The 19,493-nt window shown below is 38.8% G+C and overlaps 1 protein-coding gene across 5 annotated transcripts in view; it reads right to left on the bottom strand.

The window, feature by feature from the left end:
• LOC125452078 (nucleolar protein 4-like) overlaps window positions 1-19,493 on the bottom strand; it is a 337,333-nt gene that overhangs the window by 47,864 nt on the left and 269,976 nt on the right. For 3 of the 5 annotated variants that reach the window (XM_048530043.2, XM_048530049.2, XM_048530050.2), the window contains one exon: window positions 8,880-9,071. The exons of the other annotated variants lie outside the window; for them this stretch is intronic. In XM_048530043.2, the coding sequence (XP_048386000.1) occupies window positions 8,880-9,071 (192 nt within the window). The remainder of the gene's footprint in view (window positions 1-8,879; window positions 9,072-19,493) is intronic. 5 annotated transcript variants of the gene reach the window in all.

Here is a 19,493-nt window from a genome sequence, read left to right as displayed (position 1 = left end):
TCACAGGCTGTTTGATAGGCTCACTAATTAGTCTATCAGCAACAAACTCAAGGGAGAAACAGTCTGTAATTGGAGGAGTAGTTCTTTCCAAATTCCTCAAAAAGGAGTGACATTTTTCTGCTTAGTTACCATCATGATTCATTTTCCGTGTTGTTTAACCACTTTTGGAGGTGAATTTGTCTCTCCTTGGGTACTTTCAGTATCATTTCACACATAGAATTTGAGTGGTTATCCGGAAAGTGCTATAATGACTTGTATTGCCCATTCTGGGCATTGTTAAGAAGAAATAATGATTCAATTAAGCAGTCTGGTGGCCAGTAACAGATTATGGACTGGCAGAGTCAACAAGAAACTGCATAGCTTGTACACTCAGTGTAGATCTGTTGAATCATCTTCTGCATCTCTAAACCAAACCAATGATCAACAAAACCACCGCAATAATTCTTTTCATAGAAATGCAAGCAATCCTTAGCAATCAACTTTTATTCTGCTTGTAATACTTATGAACCACAGAACAATTGGGCAGAAATCATGATAGCATATTAATATTAATATGTCAACCACTCAATTGTCAGTGACATTCAAGATAAGTGATTTGCAAAATGAGGTTTGTCAAAGAATATTACTAGAGACATTGTCCCGTATTTTGTTTCCAGTCAGTTAAACGATTCAATGAGATCGTAAAAGATAGTCTGAGTGTGTCAGAAAATGTTTCCTTTAGCCCACAGATCAACCACCTCACACTCTCTGACCAGAAAGACACCAGCCAAACATATGACAAGTCATAAGTGTCCTACTGACCTTTCCTTAATCGCTACACCTATCTAATTAAAATATCACAGCAAAATTTGAAGGCAATCATAAAGTATCAAAGTTAAGCAAAAGATTTTGTTGACAAACAAACACATACAAGAAAACTACAACCTCATGACTGTAGACCCTAGGAGTTGTCAAAAATCTACATAACTCAAAGGTGTTTCTGTACTTGAAGAAAATAGTGCAAATTCTAAGAAATTTATCGCTCCAGGTAGCTTTGTTATTTATGATGGTTAATTTAAAGTCCTTTAGTTTAACAAAAGGGAAAATATGTAGTGTTCAATTGTATCCATGGATCCATTGTATCCTATGCTATTAGTTATTATTAGGTGTGCTGACACAGGAAAACTAAACAGAAGCAAAAGTAGAAATACATTTTACAAGTATTTGTAAGTACAATTTCTGTAACACGCATAAACACTGGTCTCGATATACTGTCAAGTGGCTATACCTTTATTTGTAAAGGTATGGTTTTTCAAACTTTAAACTGAATGGATCTGTCACAAATTGGACTGAGACAAGACAAACTATTTCAAGGAGTAAGTCAGAACAAATAATTCACTCTCAGAAGAAGTGAGAGTGGTTTTGCAAAAGAGAGAAAATCCTGACAAATTCATCAAAATCTATTAATGTCTCAGGAAAACATTATCAAATCTGAAGTAGTGGATGGTGACACTACAGTTGTTATCAACGGACTAACGTGAAATAACTGTTCTAAAGAAGGGTCACTGGACCCAAAACGTTGACTCTGCTTTCTCTTCACAGATGCTCCCAGAACTGCTGATTTTTTCCAGATAATTCTGTTTTTGTAACCTGAAATAATTTTTTACAATGCACACTGGAACCAGTGTTTTAAGGGTAGTTTCAAGAGCTATTTGAGATTACTGAAAGGAATACAGCTGTCTCCACTAATCATTCTTTCTCTCAAAGAAACTGGCCTCAAAAATAACCATAGAAAAATATTACAAGAATGCTGAGATTTAAAACATTCAAAACATTTGTTACTGCTGAATTTATCCAGGAAGCCAATAAACCAACCTTGCTTATCAACCTTGCTAGTCAAATCATTAAGTTTAAACGGCATCAAAAGAACTTCCAACTGTAAATTTTATGATCTTCCTTTCTATCCCTTTTAAACATTATGAGCATGTGTATGTGTTTTTGAGTATGTGTGTGTGTGTACGCATGTTCGCACTCAAGTGATTGCATAGAAGCTGTAAGTTTGATGTATTTTTATTATTTTACTCAGGCTTAGCAGCTGATAAACTTCTTATTTCTTGAATTCAAGGATACCTTGTGATTGGCTTCTTACTGTTGGCAATAAAATTAGTTAACAGTCTCTAAGCAGTTGGAAATATAGCCCTGTACTAAAAAAAATCTTAATTCTTTGCTGTGATCAACTGGGAAGGGTAAAAAGAGCGGATCTGGGTCACTCCTTCTGATGTGGCCATAACAAAACCTTCAAAGCATAAGACATGTGTGTGGCTTGCAGCATTGATCAGTGTGTCAAGGTTTTGGAGCACCTGAATGTTAGGCATGCGTCCTGATGGCTGATGGGTGAATGAAGGGACTCTGGGAACTTACCTCAAGACCAACCCTCCCTCTCATCCCCGCCTCCTTGACCTGTCTGTCTTCTCTCCCACCTATGTGCTCTTCCCACCTCACTGACAAATTCCCACCACTGCCTACCTGCATTCACCTATCACCTTCCCACCTACCTTCCGTGAACAACGTCCCCCCTCTCTATTTATTTCAGATGCCCCTTCCTGTTTGGGGCAGCACGGTGGCTTAGTGGGTAGCGCTGCAGCCTCTCAGCACCAGGGACCCGGGTTTGATTCCAACCTCGGGCAACTATCTGTGTGGAGTTTGCACATTCTCCCCATGTCTGCGTAGGTTTCCTCCGGGTGCTCTGGTTTCCTCCCACAGTCCAAAGATGTGCAGGTTAGGTGGATTGGCCATGCTAAAATTGCCCGTAGTGTTCAGGGGTGTGTGGGTTATAGGGGGATGGATCTGGGTGGGATGCTTCAAGGGGCAGTGTGGACTTGTTGGGCCGAAGGGCCTGCTTCCACACTGCAGGTAATCTAATCTAATCTTCCCCTCCCCCATTTCTGAAGAAGGGTCCTGAGCCGAAACATCAGCTTTCCTGCTCCTCCATTGCTGCCTGGCCTGCTGTGTACCTCCAGCTCCACACTGTGTTATCTCAGACTCCAGCATTGGCAGTTCCTACTATCTCTGTTGACTTGTCTCATCAGAATCTGTTGCAACTCACAGAATGTCACTGCCTTAGTTTCGCTTTATGTCCTACTATGTCTGTTGACTTGTCTCATCAGAATCTGTTGCAACTCACAGAATGTCACTGCCTTAGTTTCGCTTTATGTCCCACTGCTTCTTCTGTACCAGGTCCCACAATGGTCCATACAGTTCAACACGGGCAAAGCGCCAGCCTCAAAACATTATGCCTGCTCTCAGCTACCACTTCAGGACTTCAAGTATCTACTTTGGATCTGAAGGACAGAAAGGACTTGCATGTTTTTGACAGGTCACTTTGCACTGAGGGATGGATAAGCATCTCATTTATTTATTCAGGGCTATTAGCATTGATATACAACCAGGCATCTTTTGGATAATGGTTTACTTGTTAGCACACAAAATCTTTAGCTTACAGGTAGGCAGATTCTGAGGCTGACTTTACTTGTTTTCAAATTTGATCACATGAAGAAGTCATCACTGGCTGGGCCAGCATTTATTTTCCATATGGCTGATCAGTGTGAAATAGACTGACAATGCAGTTATTGTCAGAACATATGAAAGCAATTTTCCAACATTATTGGGTGCACGACACTACTGTAGGTTAGTAGCTAGTTCAAGAGCATAAACCTTCGGTACTACTGCTGGAGTATTGTTAGGTCTCAGGTATTTGCAGTATTCAGTGCCTTTTGCTGTTTCTTAATATTATGCAGAATGAATGAAAATGATGATTGGCATCTTTGATGCTGGGGTCCTCAGGAGGAGGCATCTACCCAGCATTTTTGGCTGAAGCTGGATACAAATCCTTCAGCTCAGACTTTTGCACTTATGTGCTTAGCTCTTTCAATTTGAGAACACGGATATTAGTGTCAACTCCTCCCGCAGGTATTTGTTTAATTTTCCATTACTATTTGGACTAGAAGTGTCAGGCCTGCAGAGCTCAAATCTAATCTGTTGACTATGGGATCACTTAGCTGCGTTATTCCACATTATTTTCTCTGTTTGGTATGCAGGAAACATAATTCTGTAGCTTCACCAGGTTGATACCTCATTTTTAGGCTGTGTCCAGCACTGCTCCTAGCATGCCATCCTCAAGTCATCATTGGACCATGGTTGATACCCTGGGTTGATGGTTTTGAAAGAATGGAGGATATAACAGGCCATGAGGTTACAGATTGATTGAATACCATTCTGTTGCTGCTGATGAGTCACAGCACCTCATGGGTGCGCAGTCTTAAGTTGTTGGATCCATTCAACGTCTGTTCCATTTAAGGTCAGAAATCACACAACACCAGGTTATAGTCCAACAGTTTAATTTGAAAACACAAGCTTTCGGTCTATGACCTTGTGTTGTGTGATTTCTGACCTTGCCCACCCCAGTCCAACATGTCATGTTCCATTTAATATACTGGTGATGCTGCACAACATGATGGAGTGTATCATCATTTTGACAAGACTTGCTTTCCACAGAAACTGTGCAGTGGTCATTAAAACTGACACTGCCATGGACAGCTACTTCTGCAACAGATAGATTGGTGAGGATGAAGTTAAATAAGTTTTTTCCCCTCCTGTTCATTCCCACACTATCTGCTGCAAATCCAGTCTGGCAGATGTATCCTTTAGGGTTGGGTGGCTCAGTGGTTAGCACTGCAGTGTCACAGTACCAGAGACCCAGGTTTGATTCCATCCTTGGGCAACTATCTGTGTGGAGTTTGCACATTCACCCCGCATCTCTGTGTTTTTTTCTCCTGGTGCTCCGGTTTCCTCCCACAGATCAAAGATGTACGGGTTAGGTAAATTGCTAAATTGCCCATTGTGACCAAGGGTGTGCAGGCTAGGATTCAACATACTGGATCAACATTGGTGCTACCAAACCACTCTCAGTGATGGTGATCAAGTTGGAGTACATTCTGTGCCCTTGCAGTATGTCTTTCATTCAACATTAAGTACATGTGTCATTTTGAAAATATTAGTCTATTATAAAATATGTAACAGCAGAGCATTTAGAAATTCATAACATAATTAAGCAGTACAGCTACATGTAGTAGGAATCATAACTGACAAATTTATTAGAATTCTTTGAAGCAGCAACAAATGAGTAGACAAGGAGAACTGGTAGATATAACAGATTTGGATTTCCAAGCGACATTCAATACGGTACCCCATTGAAAAGATAACAGGTTGGCAAGCTAATAGAAGAGAAGAGTTAGGATAAGAGGAGGTACATTTTCAGGATGGCAATCTGTAAATAACAGAGTATCACTTGGATGAGTACTTCACTCACAATTATTTACAATATCTTTCAATGACTTGGAAGAAGAAAGTGCTATCACCAATTTTGTGGAAAGAACAGGTAAGAACACTATGAAAAAGTTTTGTCCCCTTATGAAAGGAAAGATATACAGGCATTGAAAGCAGTCCAAATGAACTTCACTAGGATGATCCCGATATGAAGGGACTGTATTGTCAGGACAGATTGAGCATATGGGCCTAGACAATTAGAATTCAGAAGAATGAGAGGCAACGTTATTGAAACAGCTAAGATTTTTAAGGAAATTAACAGGGTAGATATGGAGCAGTTGTTACCCCTTGTGTGAGAATCTTGAATGAGAGGACATAATCTCAGACTAAGTGGTCGCCCAGTTATGACAGAGCTGAGGAAGAATTTCATCTCTCAGTGGTTAACAAATTGCTGGAAGTCATTATAACTGAGGTTCTAGAGGCCAAGTAGTTATTTATATTCAAGGCTCAGACAGGCAAACATATAACCAGTAATGGAATCAAGGGTTATGGGGGAAAAGATGCAAAACCGAAGTTGAGTATTATCAGATCATACATGATCACATCAAATGGCGGAGCAGACTCAATGGGCCAAATAACCTACTTCTGCTCCAGAGTCTTGTGGTCTTATCTTACACTTAAGGTGATTATTGTTCATCAACTGAGGAGGGGTGGTTGGTGGTAACCAGCAGGAGTTTTCCTTGGCCATCTTTGACCTGCTCCGATGAGATCTTACGGGATCTGGAATCAATGTTGAATAAACCATGACAGTTCTTTTCTTACTGTATACCCCTGTGCTACCAGCTCTGGTAGGTAAATCCTGCTGCTGGGACATACCCAAAAATGGTAAAGGTGGTGTCAATTATATTGTCCGTTAGTTATGATTCTGTGAGTTGACCTTAAACTGCACCAGGTTATGTTTTCTGGCTGCCTGATACATGATACCTTGCTTCCAAGTCTACTCTACAGAATGGTTGAATTGATGATTTTGATTAATTTGGGGAAACTCATCAGCATTCTATGCTTGGAATATCTTTCAAATAGATCAAGGACTCTTAGCTGTCTCACTGTACAACTTTTCACAAGTGTAAGCCATTTTCCAAGTAAGGGAAGGTGTTTCAAGTAGACGCTACATCTTGTGTTGTTCATTAACATCTCTGAAATCTACTCAGTCTAGTTTGGATGAGGAAAGCCACTGTGATTGGATGATGGTGGCTATTTACTTCACTCTGCCACTAACAGAATTATATTTTTTCCTTTTGCCCAGTTTGAGGCAGACAGTCCAGAAATTCCATCTTTCTTCTGTGTCTGCCTATTCTTGAACAAAGATGTTTGAAATTCTTCAAAAGGTTGTGAATGTCCATGTCGAGGTAGATAATTGCCTGAGACTTAGTACTTGTTGCAGGTCAAATGCTAAAGTTCACATGATTTGCAGCACCCAATTAAACAGCTTGTTTGTGTCCAGTCGTTAAAAGTACTGATTGAGAGTTCATAAGATGATGTCATTGTACGAGAAACTTTGCTTTCCTGAATTTGGTTATTTATTTTCTTCTTCTGCCCACTTATTTTTTCCATTTTATGAATTGCCTTGATTTACTACTAATGTGTTGTCTAATTTCCACCAGAATTATTTAACTGAAGATTTTTGAGCCCATCATTACTTAACATAATTTTATCACCCTGCTAGATAATTTCTTACCAATGCCTGCACTTGTTCCATCTGTTTGTATGCTGCTTAGTTTGTTACCCTATTAACTGTGACAGTGCTGTATAACAATATAATGGTGACAGAGCACTACAGCATTGTCCTTTGATTCTTACAGATGGCAGTGACAAATTTTGCATCCTCAGATGAGTAAATAAAGGGCATCAACAGGAGGCCAGTTAGCCCACTGTTCCTGTGGACTCTTCTCTTCATCATCTTTGATTTTCTTTGACAAAATGATCAATGTTGTAAGGCCTTGCTTTTTTTTACTAAATATGACTTTAAATAAGCTCTGCCACCCCTATAGAATCCAAACAGGTCACTTATCCACAGACAAAACAAACATGAGTGACAAGTAACCAAACATACAATAACATTGATGAAAAGCAGTATTTACTAGCAATTTCAGTGAAATAAATTGTGCAGAGAAATCTGTTCTACAATGTCAATCTTATTCCCAAAGCATACTGATGTGGTATTAAATGAAACAAGTTGAAAATTAGGTTTATTTGCCTAATGAAAACCACCATTTATTATAATAAATTAAAGAAACTCATGCTCATGGGATAATAAAAAATAAATTTTACAACAGCAAATAAAATTAATCAGGTTGAAAAATGCTTTGAATTCTAAGTTGTTCCACCTAAGTTTCCACACTAACCTAATAGATCAAGCAGAAATGTAATTTTTTTACAATAATAGTATTTTTTGTTTTACTTTTCAGAATGAATTAAATCTGTCAGAAACAAAGAACTGCAGATGCTAGATATTTGATACAAACAAAAACAGAAAGTGCTGGATTATTACGTAAGGAAAAGAACAGAGTTAACATTTCGAGTCCAGTGACCCAGCGTCTAGATCGGCTGAATGTCTTTAACAATTTTGGATTTCTGTTTGTCTTAAATTCAAAAAAGCCAAGTATCATTTTTTGCTGTGGGGAGCAGGAACCAACAGAACAAAAATTCTCCTGATGAATTGACTTGAAATCCATTAGTTTCTTTCTGGAAACCCTTTTATTTCCATTTTTTTAAAAAAGGACATTATAGTAAAGAAAGCTGTGTAAATCAATCAGTCTGACCTGTAATACCAAAGGTGTTCCGAAAATTGAAATATGTACAGAATGAAGTAGTATGAAATATATGATGGAAAATAAGAATGCTCACCTTTCACAGAAATTCTTTCATCTTTTTTTTCTGAAAGGGGAATTAAAGCATTTTCAAGCAGTTTAAATCCTTAACTCCTGTTCTAATATCAAGTAATGAAAACTCAGGTTGTCACATAGTACATTAGTCAGTTGATGATACATCCACAGGAATTGAAACAGGCCAACATACTCGAGGTCTAAGGGCTAGTTGGATTAAATGTTCCTGTGCTGTATATATGAGGGACTTTCATTTGCACTTCTGTCAAATGATGCTTAAGATACTGCAGTTTTCTGCAATGTATTAATGGGAATGAAGAAAAAGAATAACCACATATATTAGAAATAACTCAATATACTTGAAGAGGTTTGTAGACAGGCACATAGTATAGACACACACATCAGGCATAATATACTGTTAAAATGTTTTATGAGGCATTTGATAACCAACCTTTGAAACTGCAAACATTCACATAAAATATTCTCCGAGACACCAGTGACACAAAATAAATATGGTTTGGATGATAGGGAAAGGTCTTTTGAGCCGATGTTATCAAAAATAACACTGAAATAAAATCATCAGAATGGTAGGGAAGTGGGGGGGTGTAGGTGGAGAAGTCTTGTGATGAGTTTATGCATGGGAATTGGATGCAGACTGGGAATGGGTTGCATTTGGACAGTTCAACTCACCGTCTCAAAACCATTCTTTTTCATCCGCCTGCAGGACTTGAGGTAAGTACGTATGCGCTTCCGGGCACGCTCCTGATATTCAGGGAATTGCCGGCTACATGACTCAATTATTGCCTGGATCTTTTCTTTGGGCTGCTTAGAAATGGGGACCATTCGGTCCAAGTTTTCATCTACAAACAGCCTCACAAACATCTGTTGACAAGAGGAAGACAGAGGAAAAGAATGCATTGGACCGCTGCTCTATTTTGTACTTCTTTACTCCCATCTTAAGTGGGCACCGTAGAATAAATTCAATGACTCTGCACTCACAATAGACCACCAAGCTTGATGGAAGAGGGTGATGTGGTGATGGTGCTACAATACATCAACACTGATTCATGATGCTGTCCTGCGAGCCTCCCACTGGGGTGCAGATTCAGTGAATAAACAATTATATCTGCAACCCTATCCAAACAGGACCATTTTAACATCTATAAAATTTAATAAGCAACAAAAATTGCTTGTTAATTGAATGCAAGATATTGTTGAGCGAACTATTGCTTTTTGTGTGTGCTATAAAAGAACTAACATCAGACTATCCATCTCAACTATCAAGTCAGAAGTTGACCATCTTTTTTGAAGTATAAAACTTTGTCATTAACGTGAGTTTACATTCACTGAGCAAGATACTGGCATAATGCATTTATGGGAATATATTCTCTGCTGTGACCCAATGTGAGGAACTCAGAGTAGCAAAGTTCAATAATGCAATTTGGCCATGATCACTGAAACCAATAAAACCAAAAAAGATCTGGTAACATCGAACGGTCCTAATTCAGCGTTTGCTGTATTTTGACTCTTCTTCCCTTACTCCCATTGGAACCCATATGTACAACTATCCTTTCTATGACTCTGAAAATAAAGCATTAAGAAAATATGAACTTTTAGGAATATACAAGAATATTATTTGATAAGTTGTTTTATGCAGAAATTGAGCTTTTTTGAAATATCTGAGTCCTGAACATAATTGCTCTGTGGCTTCACAGCTTTCCTCTAAAACAATGAATAACATGAAAAAAAACTTCACAGGTAACTCAACATTTACTTATATAAATTTCTTACTCAAGATGCAAATTTTCTCAATTATACTTTTCAATATGATTTTGAAACTACAATGACTCAAAAACATGGTTATCTGCCACCACACTTAAATTACACATTTTAGTTAATCAAACTGTATTAGAATTCTAATTGACACCACGTTGGTTGAGTCTCAAGCAAATCATTTAACAATATCCAAAAACAATGAGAAAGCAATCTAATAGCTGTCAATATGTATTACATGAGGAACAAAACTGGTCGTTACTTTTAAAAAGGAACTGCAGATTTCTTTTATGGTACGTTTTCTAAATTTGTAATGAACTTTTAACAGTCCTCGAACAGGCAGTAAAATCTAAATATCTTACAATGTTGACTTAATTAGGATTATTTTAAGTTCTGGTAACAAAGAAATCTGAATTTTCCAGACTATGCCATTGATATCATAGCCTAATAATACCTGAAAATTGTAGACCTAAATGGTATTTGAAAATTTTCAGTTTTAAATGTTAGGTCCAATGATAAGAATATCCAAAAGTCTCAGGATATTAACCTGTAATAGTGATAAGTTTAAATTATCATGATTGTGATAAAGCAAACAATAATTATTGAGTCAAATGCATTGTTGATAAGGTACAAGAGATAAAAATTGATTTTAGCAACTCTAAACATCTGCTGCAGAATATAAAGTTGCAAAAGCTTTCTGTACAACAGTAACAAGTTAAGTTTGCAGCTAACACAGCTGAGGAAGATATCAGCTAGTTAACATTACGTGGATCTCTGTATGTCATAGTAAAGTTTTTTTTATAAAGGGGGAGAAATGGCAGACACCAAAAGAAAAATCACAAAACTTTAGGAAAAATCTAATATTTACTTTTGAAAAATGATTAAATTCAATAAGTAACTTATTGATCTCATGGGAATGTACAAGATCTTGAGGGATACTAAGAAGATGCTTTCTTTTATGGAGCACAACAAAACTAAAGGACATGGTTTAAGGTTGGGAAAATAGGGAGAACTTTCTCTCTGTCAAAGCGTTGTTAAGAGAATGGGTTTCTATTTCCCAGAAAGTACTGGAGGCTGAGTCTTTCAATGAGTACATTTAAAGATTGAATTTGGCAGATTTTGATAGGCAAAGACGGTAGCAGTTTTGGGATGCAGGAGAGAGGAAAGTGGAGCTGACACTGCACCAGATCAGACAGGATCTTATTGAATGACAGAGAAGGCTTGAAGAGCCAGTTGGGTTTTCCCTGCTCCTAAGTTGTATGTTCCTATGCATCTAGATGATTTCTTCTGGTCGTAAAGCTTAGATTCTTGTTTTTATGGGGACAAAATTAAAAGTTCCAGTCCGAACATGTCATTTTTTACAATTAACCTGTTGATGGATTCTAGCCATAGTGAAATAGGCTATCAGCAGAAAACTGAATGTGTCAACTTTCTCTGAAAAGTAGCATTACTATGGATACAAAACATTGCGTAGTGTGTCATGTATTACTAATGAAGTATACAATGGATTGGTACACCAACTTTGCAAAAGATAGGAGCTTCATTACAGATAGGTACCTATAACAAGTTGCATTTATATTGCACTTTTAACAGAGTAATAGGTCCCAACTACTTCTCAGAAATATTATAAAACAAAATTTGCCACCAAGTCCAAAAAAAAATCAAAAGTTATGACAAAGGGAATGGTGTTTTCTCCCTTAGGATCTAGACAGCTTAAAGCACAGCTGTCAATGGTAAAGTACATAAAATTGGTGACATGCGAGAAGTCAGAGTTGGAAGAGCGCAGAGACCTCAAAGTTGTATGGCTAGAGAAGGCTATTAGGCAAAGGAGTGAGACCATGCAGGTTTGCAAAAACAAGGATGAGAATTTTAAAATTGAACTGTTGCCCTAGGGCTAGAAATCAATGCAAGTCAGCCAGTCCAACAATGAGGGTAAATGAGACTTGATGCAAGATGGGGTATGCACAGCAAAATTTTGAATGAGCTCAAGCTTGTGAAACATTGAAGATCGAAGACAGCCAAGATAGCACTGGCTTTGTCAAGTGTAGAAGTACAAAGTTATGGATAAGGGTATCAGCAACAGTTAAGATAAGGCAATGACAGAAATGCGCCAAGGGCTAATTACTTTGAAAATTATTATGGCTAATATTTAAATGTCTGGATTTTCCAGTCAATGGCAGAGTAATGATGTTCATCGACTAACAAACTTACAACTATCCACCAATTTTCTAAGATAACAAAATGTAGAGCTGGATGACCACAGCACGCCAAGCAGCATCTTAGGAGCACAAAAGCTGATGTTTCGGGCCTAGACCTTTCTGATGAAGGGTCTAGGCCTGAAACATCAGCTTTTGTGCTCCTAAGATGCTGCTTGGCCTGCTGTGTTCTTTCAGCTCTACACTTTGTTATCTGGGATTCTCTAGCATCTGCAGTTTCCATTATCTCTCACCAATTTTCTGTTGGGTTATGAGAAATACCTTCTATCATTACAGTTTGCCATCTGTGGCATTTGCAAGCAAAAGGTTTTGTGAATGAACCATGATTGAAGAATTCTCACTAAAACAAGCAGGTGAAAATTTGAACACCCCAAAAAGAATGGCTGTAATATTAAACAGCCCAACCGATTCTAAACTTGTCCAACACCACCAGACTTAAAAGAACAGATAGGGACATAAATCAAGCTGCTACCAGAAGGCAGAATAACAGTTCAAATATTGTAATTAGACTGAAAGCCACGGATTAAATCTGCTTTGCAAGGTTAACTTTACCGACTCAATCTGAAAAAGACTATACAACATTACAGCAGAATTAGACCATTTGGTCCATCAAGTCTGCTCTACCATTTGATTGTGGTTGATATGTTTCTCAATTCCATTATCCTGCTTTCTTCTTGCAACCTTTGATCCTCTTACCATTCAATAATCTAACTACCTCTGTCTTAAAACACTCAATGATTGGCCACCACAGCCCTCTGCATAATGAGTTTCACTGATTAACCATGCTCTCTCTGGCTGAAAAAAATCATCATCTCAGTTCTAAAGGGTTATCCCTTCATTCTGAGGCTAATCTCTCCTACTAGTCAAAATATCTTCTCCACGTGTACTCTATCCAGGCCCCTTGGTATTTTGTAAGTTTAAGTCAGATTCCACCTCATTTTTCTAAACTTGATCAAGAATAGACCTAGAGTCCTGAACCACTCCTCATATGACAAGCCCTTCATCCTGGGATCATTCTTGTAGATCTCCATTGGACTCCTTTCAATGCCAACGCATCCCTCCTTAGATACAAGGCCCAAAACTACTGACAATATTCCAATTGCAGTCTGGCCAAAGCCTTATGCAGCCTCAACAGTACATTTCTGCTCTTGAAAAGTCTAGCCCCCTTGAAATGAATATTGACATTGCATTTGCCTTCCAAACTGCCAAATGAACCTGCATGTTAACTTTAGGAGAATCCTGAAATAGGAATCCCAAGTTTCTTTGAGCTTCAGATTTCAAAAGCCTTTCCGCATTAGAAAATGGTTTATGTCTGTATTCTTCCTTTCAAAGTGTACAATGTCATACCTTCCCACACTACTCCGTCTGCCGTTTCTTAGCCCACACTCCTAGCCTGTACAAAACATTCTGCGGCCTCCCTGCTTACTCAATACTATTCACCTTCCATTTATCTTTTATGTAATCTGCAAACTTAGTGACAATGCCCTCAGTTCCTTTGTTGAGATCATTAATATATAATGTGAATAGTTGTGATTCCAACACAGACCCCACCACCACCAAGCCCCATGGACCTTTGCTAGTCACGGGCTGCCATCCTGAGAAAGGGCACTTTATCCCCACTCTGTGCCTTCTGCCAGTCAGCCAAAGGCAGTATCATGGCTCAGGGGTTCGTACTGCTGCTTCAAAGTGGCAGGGACCTGGATTCAATTCCAGTCTCGAGCAACTGCCTGTATGGAGTTTACATATTCTCCCTGAGACTGTGCAGGTTTCCTCCAGGTGCTCTGGTTTCCTCCCATAGCACAAATATGTGCAGGTTAGGTGGATTGGCCATGTTAAATTTCCAAAGTGTCCTGGGATGTGCAGGCAAGGTAGATAAGCCATGGAACATGCAGGATGATAGGGTAGGGGATGGGTCTGGCACGAATGGTCTTCGGAGGGTTGGTGTTGACTCAATGGGCTGAATGGCCTGCGCCCACACTGTAGTAATCCTCTATTCATGCTAGTACCTTGCCCCTAACACTGTGGGCTCTTATTTAGCAGTTTCCTGTATGGCACCTTGTTGAAGGCCTTTTGGAAATCTAAATAGATCATGTTCGCGGCTCTTCCTTATTTAACTTGCTCATTACCTCCTCAAAAAATTCTAAAAGACTTGTCAGGCATGACCTTCCCTTGACAAAACCATGCTGACACAGCAATATTTTACCATGCACTTCCAAGTACTCCGCAATCTTATCCTCAATAGCAGACTCTAAAATCTTACCAATGATCAAGGTAAGGCTAACTGGCATATAATTTCCTTTCTTACGCCTTCCTCTATTCTTAAGCAGGGGTGGATACACAAGCTATTTTTTAGTCCTCTAGGACCCTCCATGACCCCAGTGATTCCTGGAAAATCATCACCAATGTCGTTACTATCTCCTCAGCTATCTTCTTCAGATCTCTTTGGCGTAGTACACTGGTCTAGATGATTGATCTACCTTCAGACCTGTCCGATTCCCCAGCACCTTCTCTTCAGTGACGGCCAACTCTCAGGAATCCTGACAGCTGAAGGAGGAAAGGAAAGCCTCAATGAGCAATGTAAGCCCTTACAGCTCTGGTTTTGGATTGGAAGGAGCAGGAATCCTTCACCTAGTCTACCAAGCTTAACTTATTCATTTGGGTCAGATGGCTCTCTTTCCCCCACAAAAAGTAAATTTTTTGAATTGGTGAATGGAACACTCTATGTTCCACTAAGAACTTTCTACTTGTGGAAACATAGAAGTTAGGAGTAGGAGTGGGCATTTTGGCCCTTTGAGCCTGTTCTGCCCTTCAATATGATCATGGTTGATCAATCAACTCAGTTCTCTGTTCCCGCTTTTCCCCTTACCCTTTGGCCTTAACAATTAAGTCTGCATTCAATGTTATGGCATTACTCACTTTTTGTGGTACAGAACTGCAAAAGCCATTCTGACTCAGCAATATTTTACCATGCACTTCCAAGTACGTTGCAATCTCATCCTTAACAGTGAACTCTAAAATCCTACCAATGATAGTGGTCAGGCTAACTGTTCTACAGTTACCTTTTTTCTGCCTTCCTCTCTTCTTCAACAGGGGTGATACATGAGCCATTTTCTAGACCTCTGGGACTGTAAACATTCTCTATTTGAAGAAATTTCTCCTCATGCCAGTCTTGCCCACCCCAGGACGTCCCTGTCATGGGAAACATCCTTCCTGCATTTATCCTGGCTAGTTCTGTTGGAATTTTATGGAGATCTCTTTTCATTGTTCTCAATCCCAATTAATGTATTCCTAACCGAACCATGTGAGAGTCTAGAACTAGTGGACACTTTTTACAAAATTACGGGTTGCTCTTACAGGATAGAAATTAGGTTGTGCTACTTTAGAAAACTGATTTACAAGGTGGTGGAGGTGGATCACTGAATATTTTTTAAGAGACGTGTATTGCTTCTGGCGAGGAAGGAGAATCAAAGGTTAACCGGGGTAGATGGGAATGCAGAATTTAAAACAGAGATAGATTGACCATGATCTTATTGAATAGCAGAGCAGATTCCAGGAGCGAAAAGGGCTTATGCTCTCCTATTTTGGATGTTTATATGTAACTATGGATTCAGAATTAAACTGCCTGAGAATTTTTTCTCGTTGTCAAAAGAAACTGACCTGGTTCCCATGGACACAACAAAGAGGAAGCATCAGGGAGCAAAGAACATGAAAATAAATGCAACTTTCACCATGGTTTCTTGAGTGCAGTCAGCCAGTGAATACTATCAGAACCTCAGGTTTAAATCATGCATCTCAATGACACTAAATAGTAATTAGATCAAAATACTATTGATGCTAGAATTCTGGGGGGTAATAAAACAAAGTGCTGGACAAACTCAGCAGGTCTGACAGCATGTGCGGAGAGAAAAACAGTTGATGTTTCGAGTCTGAACTTAACCAGTTTCGAAAAACAGTCATATTGGACTTGAAACATTAACTGTTTCTCTATCCACAGACACTGTCAGATATGTTGAGTTTCTCTAGCATTTTCTATTCTTTCTACTCTAAACTGTATTTGCTTTTATCTTCCTTTTGCACTGAACACTATCACCTTTTAACTTTCCACTTGTGTATGGATGCGAGAGAGCCCAAAGTGACTGCGTGAATGTTGCCTGACTTCACTATTTATTATTTTTCTTGGTCTGAGCAGGTAATAAACTAAGGAAACTATGTAATTGGTTAACTATATTTTAATTGGAGAAAGATATACAGCCTCATATTAAAAGGAACTTAAACCATTGCTGCAATCAACCTAAGTAGATAGAAAAATAAAAATTAAAGCATCTCAAACAATAATAATTATACCTTTAAAGAATAAGAATTCACACATAAAATTAAATGTTCAGGGTCACACAAGATATCTGGGAGTGTCACTTCCTGCTGACACATGTTCATTAGTGCAAGAAATTCATATTTTTTAAAAGTTTCGATGCCAAAATCTTTCAAGAAAATAGCATTGCAGTGAAGCTTTAGAAGAAGCAGTGTAACTTGGACCTCAGTTTTGGATTTCTGAATTGTACTGCACATTCACATTTCCAGACTTTATTATCCAATTAACTTCATAATACTGCTGATGGCATCACTCCTATTCCTATTGTAGAATCTGAACCAGATGAAACTAAACAGGAGGACATAAAAAACAGGATTCGTGGGAGTTGAGTGGATTCTACTTTCGCACAATCTATGGATAATACTTTATTTTGACATGAGGATTGTGTCAAAATATTTTCTGGCAATCACAATTATACATATTATAACAGCAGTGTTATAACTCATCTGATGACATTACGTGGGTAATCAAGATGAATGAATGCATCTTGAAAAAAAAATCAGACTCACTGATCCACTACTTCTCATTTAGTTAATTGCACCATTATTCATTTGTCAGTAATCTGTGGTACTCCAGACAGGTACCTAATATCCAAAATCCTCATGCATTACATATTTAAGGATACCTGCCTCACTACCAGGTGCCTCAGCTTCCACATATCTCCAGGCCATTCAGTAGTGACAGGTACATCACCCAAATATAGTGCAAGATAATCATTAATGTTCCGGCCTCGCTTTTGCAGAAAAAGGTCAACCATAACCACCAGGATCAACCCAAATTAACAAAGAAAAGGAAGTCTGAGATTTACTTGTTCTTATGGAGGAGACAACTGTCAACAACATGAGCTGAGCAATGACAGAGTCCATGGCTTCAGATATCATTGAGAACACTGATCATGGTATTATACTCTAGCCTTATGCCCCTTCTCAACTCCCAAATTACTCCCATCTTGTTATCTGTAATGTGCGTGTTGCTAATGATAACCAAGAACCCCTTGATTTCCCAGCCTTGTCTCACCTCAACCTGCTTTTCTGATAGTTTGCATCCAAGTACCTAAGATCTGTTTATGTTCAGTCACAGTACCCCCAAGCATAAGAACAGTAACACCACTCCACTGATGAAGGGATCCCTTCACTTGAGGTGACATTCGCAATGTCTCAGCACCTCAGTTATTGGCACTAAATGAGCCTTGGCACTGTGATAGGATCTGTATAAGGTAAATTACTGGGTATGAGTGTAAAATATATATGTTATGTGCCATTTCATCAAAGGCCAAGGTGAAACATGAATTTTGTTACATAGGATTCAGGTGAGAACTAAGTTGCCATTACATACATTGGGGGTGTTTTGACAAAGATATTGTCAAATAATTATCTGTTCTCCCTAAGCATAGAGGAGACTATATAATGAGCTGCAAGTACAATATAAAATATTCCAAAGAAATATTGAAAAAAATGTGAATCCCAGTACGAATAACAAAGAATACTGGAAATTCGAAGAATGTGTGAATCTTGAAGAGTGCTGGAATCCATCAGTAAAAGGATATACTTAGGAAATCTCAAGGCAAGAAGCAGAATTAACATGGTTTTTGAAAGGGAAATCGTGTTTGGCTAATTTACTGGATTTCTTTGTACTAAACAGCATAGGTAACAGAGAAGTTGTGGACAGCTGTACTTTGATTACAAGAATGCATTTGACACATCAAAGATTACTATGCAAAATAAGTGCAAATAGTTAAAGGGGTAACATTAACATGAACAGAGGATTGTTTAGCCCACAGGAAACAAAGTTGAGACTGAATTTTCCCAGTTTCTGTCAAAGTATTTTATTGAGTGAAAGTCATGGTGCCCAGTCTACCAAGACCCACGGGTGACTCATCTCATGTGATCTTCTGCACTTCAGCTCATTGATTATGCAATTAGCATCTTTGGCATCTGTCTCATGGAATCACGTGGTAGAAATGGAAGTGTTTGTCACTGTCAGGACTTTACAATGCTCAAGCATCATATTTAACCCCCCAGCTTCACAGACCGAAGGTTTTGCAACCCAAGAATTGCCCGTCATACTGTTGTCCTGCAGGAAATGTCCCAGCAAATTAAATCACCAGTTCACTGACAGGCATTTGGAGGAGCCGGTCATGGTGTGGTGAAAAGGATGGCAGTCTTTTTCTCACTGACAGCTAAAGGAGGCCATGCCACCTCATTCAGATAACAGCCTGTGGATCTGGTGAAAAGGCATGCAGGAAAGAGGAGGTGAAAAGATTTCCACAAGAATAAGTGCCACTATTTCATCTCTGCTTTAATTGAGAATAGTACAGACAGGGCGGAGATCTGAATTCTGAACTTAACCAAAAAGTAGAAAATTGTAATCTTTTTCATAACCTCGAGATTCTGACTTTTAAGTTTTGCCATGACTTCCCACATTTCTCACCATTGCCCATACTGCTCAAGGGAATAGAAAATTGTGCCAGCGGCATAAATGGGCAGTTTTTAGGTTAATGGGGGCTCATTAGGTATTAGTGCTGAGTCCGCAACTGTTTAAAATTTATCTCAATGAATTAGATGAAGGCATTGAATGCATGGTTGCCAAAATTGCTGACGGCTCAAAGATAGGTAGAAACGTAAGTTGAGGAGTAACAGCGAATCTGCACTGAAAGTAAGAACAAGGAACAGGCAGTTCAGTCCCTCAAGCCTGCTCTGCCACTTCATATGATCATGGCTGATCTCATATCGGCCTCAACTCCACTTTCTTTCATGTTCTCCATAGCCCTCCACCCCATTGCTAATTAAACATCTGACTATCTCCTGCTCAAATTTACTCAATGTCCTGACATCTATTGCACTCTAGGGTAGTGAATTCCACACATTTACAACCCTTTAGGAGGAGTAGTTTCTCTTCATCTCTGTTTTAAATTTGCTAGACTTTATCCTAAAACTATGAAACCTT

Source organism: Stegostoma tigrinum, chromosome 5 (assembly GCF_030684315.1).
Source record: "Stegostoma tigrinum isolate sSteTig4 chromosome 5, sSteTig4.hap1, whole genome shotgun sequence".
NCBI lineage: Eukaryota > Metazoa > Chordata > Chondrichthyes > Orectolobiformes > Stegostomatidae > Stegostoma > Stegostoma tigrinum.
The sequence above is the reverse complement of the archived record's forward strand: the minus strand, read 5'-3'. Positions and strand labels throughout refer to the sequence as shown.